The sequence below is a fragment of the Urtica dioica genome, chromosome 4, assembly GCF_054948205.1.
Source record: "Urtica dioica subsp. dioica isolate 48M chromosome 4, U.dioica_male_clone48M_v1_H2, whole genome shotgun sequence".
Lineage (NCBI taxonomy): Eukaryota > Viridiplantae > Streptophyta > Magnoliopsida > Rosales > Urticaceae > Urtica > Urtica dioica.
Window position 1 is genome coordinate 27010249 of NC_142759.1, and position 9279 is coordinate 27019527.

The following is a 9279-nucleotide window of genomic DNA, read 5'->3' on the forward strand; positions in this document are numbered from 1 at the left end:
TGATATATTCACTTGATTATCATTATAACTTCCATCTAGATAATACAACCCTCCAGACTTAGTGCCAGTAAGAACTGTCCTATTGTTCTTACATACATAAAGGATACCGTTCTCAGCATGGTAATTGTATCCAAGGTCGTCAAGAACCCCTAAGGAGATTAGGTTTCTTTTCAACCCTGGAATGTACCTGACATCGGTTAGTTTTACATATTTACCACAAAGGAGTTTGAGAGAGATGGTGCCTCTACCAAGGACTTTACACTCGTTGTTGTTGCCCATGAAGACAGTCTCTGTGTTTTCTTCATGGTAGTTATTGAACCAGTCCTTCTTTGGGCACATGTGAAAGCTACACCCGGTGTAGAGTACCCATTGGTCAGATCGCTTGCTGTCTGATACGTTGAGTACTTCTGAGGATTCCACGGCGTTTGATTGACCGGCTGTTGTGGTGTCATTCCCGTCAGCCTTGTTCTTGGCAATCCACTTGTAGCATTGTTTCTTCACATGTCATGCTTTCCACAGTAGTAGCACTTTCTTGAAGCTGCCTTGTTCTTGTTTGACTTGGACTTCTTCTTGGAGTTTTCTGCATGGTTATGGTTAGTTGCTGGGCTCTCTTTTACAAAGAGGTTCGCACCAGACTTTCTTTGTGCCTTGAGTTCCAATTCTTTGGTTCTCAAACCAGCAGATATAACATCAAAGGTAGGGACAATGCTAGCATATTGGTACGCGTCCTTGACAACTTGATATGAGTCAGGGATAGAGTTCAATAAAATCATAGACATAGAAACATCATCTAAAGCATGGTCCGTCCCTTTCAAACGCAGAGTGAGTTTCAAGAACTCATCCAGGTTATCATCAATGGACTTTGTCGGATCCATTTTCCAAGAAAATAAAGAACCTTTGTAGAAGGCAAGATTAGGAGCAGAGGTAGATGAGTGTAAAGATTCGAGTCTACCCCATAATTGCAGCGGAGTATCAGCTCCGTTAACCTTCCGCAAGACGCTGTCTGACAGGTTTAGGATGATCAGATTCACTGCTTCTTGGTCGATCTTTTCCTTCTTTTTCTTCAGTTCCTCTGGCCATTTCTCGAGGTCCTTCTCCAAGGCGATGTCCACATCATTGTGGGAGAGGATTGCCTTCATCTTGCGCTTCCACACGATGAAGTCGCCTTTGCCGTCGTAGGCAGAGATCTCGAATCGCGTTGATCCCATTGTCGAGGGTGTCGAGAAGGCGATTGATGGAGAGGGACGAGCAGAAACCCTAGATCTTCGAAGAAGCCCCCAAACTTCGGAATGAGGCTCTGATACCACTGTTGAGAATTCCCGACGAGACTGTCGTGCGAATCCGATAGATCAAACAAACCACGACACACAGTTTTTACCGAGGTCCACCAAAAAACTTGGCTAATCCCCGTTGAGCTCCACAGGAGAAGCTCTCGCACTATTCAGATCGATTACACCCTCAATTTCTTCTCACACTCACAGAGAATCACTCACCACCCAAATCGCTCACATAATAACTCGGTTGTTCTAACAGAGAAACCTAATACCGATTCCTCACACAAACACTGATCAAGACGATCACTGAGTCACTCAAGAATTTGTACAGAGAGATTATCAAGAAGAAGAAGATATAACCCTAATACTCAGAGAATTGTAATGAAGCCTTATCGCACGAAGCTCCAAGTCTTTATATATTCCGCTTCATGTTGAGAGCCGTTGGATGTGCTAGGCTCAGACAGTGGCTGGCTTATCTCGGCATGTCATTAATTGAGATATACGACAAGTCGTATGACTTACTTCCTCACCTGAAATTACCGCCGTCCGGTCAATATTGGGCTTGGGCCTTCACTAGTCTTCATTGGGCTTCACACACAACAGATGCTTCAGGTTATTGTGTAAAAATCTGTGTGTGCAGAATCTGCCCATAATCGGAAGTCTAAGAAGATACATATTGTTGTGTTTGGAACTATATCATTAGCTTTTCTCATCTTGAGCTTTGCTTGTTGTGGTCATCTGCGTAGAAGAAAAATAAAAGCGAAAAAGGCAAGGTAATAATTCTGCAAATTTACGTATGCAAGTATAATTTGTTAATGATACCACTTCAGAAATCAGAAAGATAAAAAAAAAATTCGTTCTTCTTATTAATTATCAGTTGGTTTTTAAGATGTCATGATTGTCATCCTATGACATTAATTTTAACTTTCTAAATTAGGCCACATGGAAAGCCAGATAGTCGGGTTTTACGACACCGAGGAACAAATAACCGTTTTCCTAAGGTCAGTGCCATTCAGCGAAGGTGAAAAGGAAGGCGTAGATGTACCTTCTGTTGGTCTGGATACCATACTTCTGGCTACGGATAATTTTTGCGAAGAAAATAAACTTGGACGGGGAGGTTTTGGACCAGTTTACAAGGTGACAAATATATAAAACCTCATCTTCACTTGCAACCATATATGATGGTTTTTTCTAGTTGAGATATCGGAATTCATGGTGTTTTCTAGGGTAAATTTCCAGGAGGTCAGGAAATCGCTATAAAAAGACTTTCAACTGGCTCGGGGCAAGGCTTAGAGGAATTCAAGAACGAGGTGTTGTTGATTGCCAAACTTCAGCACCGGAATCTTGTTAGACTCTTGGGATATTCTACTGAAGGAGATGAGAAGATTTTGCTCTACCAGTATATTCCGAAGAAAAGCTTAGATTCATTTGTATTCGGTAAGTTTTTCAGCCTAAAATCGAACAAGCAAGTTAATTATTTAGTTATTTTTTCATCTTTGTGCTTTTTTCTTGGAATATAATAAAGGGAGCCCGAGCAAAATAGCAAAGTCAAACGTTGTAATTGTCAAAATAGCCAACTTTTGGTTTATTTTTAATGTGTAGCCAATATACCACATTAACAGTAAAAAAATACAAATTTGCCATTAATTTAAATAATATCAAATCAAAATATTTGGAAGATTCCCGCGTCCAAAAAAGAAAGAAATGAAATTGGAATCGCGTGAATAAATGCCAACTAAAACAGATCCATCGTGATAAATGCATATCTAACAAATCCACTGTGATAAATGCTTATCTTTCAAACACGCATCCAAACCTACACCGCACGAGAAAAAATTCAAAAACAAAGTCAATTAACAGCAATTAACAGATATTAACGCTAATTAACTGGATTGAAATCGTTCAAAAACCTACATAACAACAATTAATAGATATTAACGTTAATTAACAGGATTGAAAATCGTTCCATACATGAATCAGCTGGGAAGAACAACGAAAAAATTCAAAAACAAAGTCAAGTAACAGCAACTAACAGATATTAACGTTAATTAACATGAATCAACATTGAATTAAACAAGAATTATTTCTGAAATCCAAAAAATAAACATAAATAAACCGAATTAACACGAATTAACAAACATTAACACGAATTTAAATGAATTAAACAAGAACTATTTTCGAAATCCCCAATCGAAACCCTAGAATTTCACACTCTGAAATTCGACAAAGATATGGAAAATTCAAAGACTAATTACATGAGAGGAAATCCGACCTCCGACTCCGTGAACTCGGCAACGAACTCGACGACTCGATCGGAGCTCGAAGCGGCGGCGAGGGAGTCGGCGAAGGGCTCCCATGCCTGGTCGAGCATCCCGCCGGAGGGATAAGCGATCGTGATGTTGTTGTCAGAGACCTGGTTGTGCTACGCCGTGATGGCGATCCCGATCACGGATCGTGTCTTGAGCGCCCTCAGCGAGGCAAGTATTCCGGAGCGGAAGACCGTCGATCGGAGCAGCGACGTGTCGGCGCGGGATCCCGACGTGCCGTACGACGGCGTGAAGTTGGGCGGGAGAGGGAAGAGCTTCGAGGATTCGAGGAGGAGCGATCTGCGCGGCTTCCATGGCTGCTCTAGTGGAGAGAGAGAGAGAGAGAGAGAGAGAGAGAGAGAGAGAGAGAGAGAGAGAGAGACGTGTAAGGAAAAAAAAAATACTCAACAATAACTCCTAACTTGCTATCAATTATATATCATATAAACATAAATATGTTAGCAATCAAAATAGAATATCTTGGCAATCAAATCATAAATATGTTAGCAATCAATTTTGATTTTCTTTAATTATATTTTTTTTAAATTAAAAAGGGCAAAACTGGAAGCAAAATATTGGCTTGAACGCCACGTCAGCGAAATTGGCTATTTCTCAAAATAAATGTAAATGTTGGCTAAAAAGCAATTTCACCGTTTGAATTTGGCTAGTCCGTCTAATTTTTCTATAATAAATTGCTAGATGAAGTGTTGCGTGTGTCGCTGAACTGGGAGACAAGGTTTAACATCATATTGGGAATCGCGAGAGGTCTTCTTTACCTTCATCACGATTCGAGGCTGAGGATTATACATAGAGATCTAAAAACAAGCAATGTATTACTAGATGAAGAGATGAACCCCAAAATTTCCGATTTCGGTTTGGCTAGAATTGTTGGAGGCAAGCAAACTGAGGCAAGCACAAACAGAGTAGTTGGAACATAGTAAGCTTTTGTGACATTCCTCTCTCTTAACTCTTTTGATTTATTATTTTGGTTTTTATCATGCTTTAGTCGAGTCTGCTCAATGAGTTAGTCAAATTATAAAAATGAAATTATAAAATCACTGTGCAGTGGCTACATGTCTCCAGAGTATGCCAAAGATGGATTTTTCTCGATCAAATCCGACGTTTTCAGTTTTGGTGTCATGGTGCTTGAAATCATCAGCGGGAAGCGAAATACGGGATTTTACCAGTCGGAACAAGCGTTGAGCCTTGTGGATTATGTGAGAAGTGTATGGTTTAGTTGTGCTACATTTTTTTTCTCAACTCGTCATATATAATTTCGATCAATTTTGTGATGATGTATGTTTAGGCATGGAGATTATGGAAGGACAATAAGCCTTTGGATATGATGGATGCGGTGTTGAGCGAGAAGTGTGACACAAGTGAGTTCTTAAGGTGTGTAAATGTAGGACTTTTGTGCGTACAAGATGACCCGAACGATCGTCCGGCGATGCCAAATGTGGTTTTCATGCTCGGGAATGAAACCACAAGCCTTCCCAGTCCAAAGCAACCAACCTTTGTTGTGAGGAGATCACTTCAAACCATAATTTCGGCTAACCCATTGTCCCTCAACACGTTAACAGCCACCACACTACACGGCCGATAAATACAAATCATATGTAAAATCACTCTCCTGTCTCATGAGCAACCTATCAGGTTCAGAAATTGGATTTTTTTTTTTGCAATGTTCGAAATTTTAATACTTTTATTTCGTAATATTTCTTTAATATAGCTGACACTTGTAGGTATTAAAAGTACCATTATTATGTTAGTTTTTCCTAAACGGATCAAACGTTAACCTATCTCGATAGATGGTCAAATTAGTTGCATCGCGTTGGTCTAACTTCAAGATCTTGGTTTATGTCCTTGCTGTTTGAAACTAGCTAATGTCTTGGTCTCCACGGATAACGTTCAGATTATGGTAAATTGCTAGATGGATCGAGCACATCAGTTGCAGCAGGCAGGATTGAATCCCGTGTATGAACGATTTTCTTATAAAATACGCTACCAGATATGACAAGTCTTGGGTTCAAACTGCATAAACACAACGAAATCTGAAAATGAGATGAAGAGCATTTCTGTAAGTTTGTGGAAATTTAGACTCTAACCCAACTTTGATTTATATAAGCCAAATCTGATTACTTGTGTAGAGATACGAGTAAGAATGGTAACATCAAAAACAGAAGTCTTGAAGCTCACACGACTTCGCTGGCATAAATAGTAGTTGTTGGTACGAAGGGACAGATAAAAGTCCGATGAGTCCTCCTTTCCTTTTACGTCATCAGGTCATGGAAGTTTATCTCTAATTGGATTTCCTTCGGTTTGGTACTCGTTTGTGCTAGCCATCGGCGAGGCTACTCTTTTGGCAAAACTTAATCAAGCTTGCTTTTGCTACATGTCATAAGAAGATTTTCCTTCTCAACTTCTTCTTCTATATACGTGATAATAGTTTATAGGTTAGAGAATTTTTATTTTTTTTTAAAAGCGGAACTCTGTTCCAGGTGAGACTAGAACGACCTACGACCTCAAACATGTGTGGGTGTAGGGGCTCGTCACTTCTGCTACCGCTTGGTCGACTCCCACCACTTTTGGAAAATCCAAATTAATCGCTAACTTTGAAACTGCTATCACTAACTACTGAGTTATAGGCATTAAAGTTGAATCATCGAGATAAAATTAGATATTTCTTATTACGAAATTTGAGTAAATAATCATCTGTATCCATGTTAAAAGAAAAAAAAAAGGCTGTTATAACTCTTGAGATCTAAACTACAATCAAAATGATGTACATTAGCCATTAATTTATTGCTACTGATCAGTAATCCATCAAAGGATCAACATCACATGCTATCTCTTGAGCTAAGAAAGAGCAATATTCATGCTCTTGACCATAACCTTGAGCACGAATATTAGCCTCAAATCCAATCACAAGATTCATGTTGCTCATGATCTCTTCCTCAGAGATGTAAATATCGAAATTCATATCTTCTTCGCTTGGAGTGCAAGGCATTGTCTCCATATCCATCAGCTCGCTCACATCAAGATCATCCATTTGCTCAAAGCTGAACAATTCTTCTTCATCGCCAATTGATTGATCAGACTCCGAACACGAATCTTGGTAATTAGCATCCGATGTACCCGCATTGATCTCGGCCTCTAGAGACCGAATCATACAATCCAATCTCTCTTCATCGCCGGCACTATCCACATGATCTTGTAGATCTTCCATCAAAGAAGTGTAGATCGAACACTTGATTTCGAATTCGCTAAGGCAACCCCAATTCTCAAGTGCCATTTTTTTATTGTAATATGATGAAAATATGTTACAGAAAATATATTCCAATCGATCTCAAGTGAGTGATTCGTTTGTATGACTCTCTTAGGGAAAAAGCTAGGGCCTTAAATAGGCAATGACCAAGGACTTATTCTTCAATATTGAGACCAACCGTATATTCATGCCACCTATGCACAAATTATTAACGTGTGAAATTATGACTCGAATTATTTTGCTTCAATGATGCTTAGTATTAATTGAACAAAATGTTTCGCTGTCTAGAGCATTGATATTATGTCCAGCTTTCCCATCAAAGAAGGTTACACGAACCCGTGGGCTAACAATGTCTCTCATCAAATGAACATGCATGTGAACAGATCAATTCAATAATTAAGATAAGTTAAGCGAAGCTTCTCTACTACTTACGCTTCAACTTTCTCTCACTATTTGAATTCATTGTATAATAATAATAAAAAAAATTATCCGTGATGTGATTCAAGAGTATAGATACATGCAAACCCGTCAATCTCGTGATACATAACATTTGAGGTTAACTATTATATTTTATTATACAAAAAATTAGGTAAATAATCAATTAAAACGTTTGAAATTGCTATACAATCGACGTTTCGTAAATCTTAAGTAAATAATCATAAAGATGACGTGACTAAATAAATGAAAATGACTATTTAATTAAAATTTACGTCTTTAAATATATAAACGTGATTATTTACTTAAAATTATGAAACGTTAGTCATTTAGCAATTTCAAATCATAAATGAGACTACCTAATTGACCCAGTATTATAAGCGACAAGAGACGAAATAAAATTGTAGCTGATTTTCATTCAGGTATAATGCCTCCAGGCAGTAACTGAAAACTATGTTATATATATATATATAAATATATATATATATATATATAAATATATATATATATATATATAAATATATATATATATATATATATATATAAATATATATATATATATATATATATATTTACTGAAGTGGTTTTATAATAAAATGGAAACATATTTAAAAATTTAGGTGTAGAAAGAAATGTTCCGTGTATTGGACTTTCATGTATACACTTATAATCGGTAGTTTCAAGATAAACTGCATATATAATTTACACTATAAACTAAAGTAAAGCCTCGTACGCACGTGATGACAAGTTGTGTTTTTTTACATTCAGATGTTGTTGTTTTTTTTTTTTAATCAACAACAATCAGATATCACTACTACAAATAATAGATTACACAACATATTTTTTACAACACTTAATTTAAGTGCTGTGAAAAATCGACTTTGCACAACACTTGAATTAAGTGTTGTGAAAAATCGACACTTTACAACGATTATTTTGTACTATTGTGAAATATGAATACATTTACGATGAACCTTACTGTACCGTTGTACAATTTCGCCGCGGCCATGAGTACTTCTCGCCGCGACGAGATAAAGTCACGACTTTCACAACGGTACAGTGTACCATTGTACACTCTCGCCGCGGCGAGATAAAGTCATGACCTTGTACAATGGTACACTGTACCGTTGCAAAATCTCGCCGGGACGATGAGTACTTCTACAACGGTTAAGGTCCCGTTGTGAAAGTTCTTGGAAAACTCTTGCCACGGCGAAGTGTAATCCTCGCCGCGGAAAAAACCCGATAAAAATTAGAGATCGAGTATAAAATGCAAATTTCATTTTTTTTTTTCATTTTAACTTAGAGACAATCCTCTCTCTTTATGTTTCGACCGACTCTCTGTAGATCTCGCCGCCCGAATTCTTCGCCGCGTCCTGGCCGCCGATCTTCTTCGCCACGTCCTCGCCATCGCGACCATATCTTGTCACCACTCGTCGCCAACCTCTTTCGGCCCCATTCTCTCTCTCTCTCTCTCTCTCTCTCTCTCTCTCTCTCTCTCTCTCTCTTCAAGGTATGGTTTTCTATGGTTGTTAGCTTGAATTTCATAGTGTTTTCCAAATTTGTATTGAGCTTTTTGTATTAGTTTTCATTCGCAATATTTATTGATACATGAATTTAGGGTTGTCTTTGTCATTAGCTTGATTAATACACGAATTTAGGGTTTTGATATGTGTTTTGTGTAGATTTGTGTTAGGATTAAACATTGTTTTGAATTTAAATAGAGTTTTTGGCGAAAGTTTAGTTTTTGTTTGTAATTGAGTTTGTTTTCAGTTGAAATTTGTGTGAAATATATAGGTTTGTAATTGATAGAAGTAGAAATTGCTAGAGAGAGTCGTGGTCTGATTGTCAAACAAGCCTCAAAGCCCGGTTGTGATATTGAACCTAGAGTCGGCGATGGTAAGAAGATTCCATACAAGGTAATTAATGCCAAGTTTCGATTGCTCGCTCAACATGCCAACAAAGTGATGCTACCACAAGGAGATGTGAGTCTTGTCGCGAT

The 9279-nt window shown here is 38.0% G+C and overlaps 1 protein-coding gene across 3 annotated transcripts; it reads left to right on the forward strand.

Annotated features, from left to right (window-relative positions):
- Positions 1-1889: 1889 nt before the first annotated feature.
- LOC149401440 (G-type lectin S-receptor-like serine/threonine-protein kinase At4g03230) lies at positions 1890-5365 on the forward strand. 3 transcript variants are annotated; one of them, XM_089612063.1, is made up of 6 exons: positions 1890-2047; positions 2212-2411; positions 2501-2711; positions 4280-4517; positions 4647-4806; positions 4887-5365. In XM_089612063.1, exons 2-6 carry the CDS (start codon positions 2217-2219, stop codon positions 5181-5183), a joined length of 1101 nt encoding a protein of 366 aa, XP_089468189.1. In that variant the 5' UTR covers positions 1890-2047; positions 2212-2216; the 3' UTR covers positions 5184-5365. The 3 variants fall into 3 exon arrangements, with proteins under 3 accessions (XP_089468189.1, XP_089468192.1, XP_089468190.1); XM_089612066.1 differs by having other exon boundaries at positions 4647-4797; XM_089612064.1 differs by lacking the exon at positions 1890-2047 and having other exon boundaries at positions 2139-2411.
- The last annotated feature ends 3914 nt before the right edge of the window (positions 5366-9279 follow it).

Coding starts and splice junctions, on each gene's coding strand:
- LOC149401440 (XM_089612063.1), top strand. CDS start 2,217: ATGGAAAGCCAGATAGTCGGGTTTTACGACACCGAGGAACAAATAACC. Junction 2,412..2,500: donor GTTTTGGACCAGTTTACAAG/GTGACAAATATA, acceptor GGTGTTTTCTAG/GGTAAATTTCCAGGAGGTCA. Junction 4,518..4,646: donor AACAGAGTAGTTGGAACATA/GTAAGCTTTTGT, acceptor ATCACTGTGCAG/TGGCTACATGTCTCCAGAGT.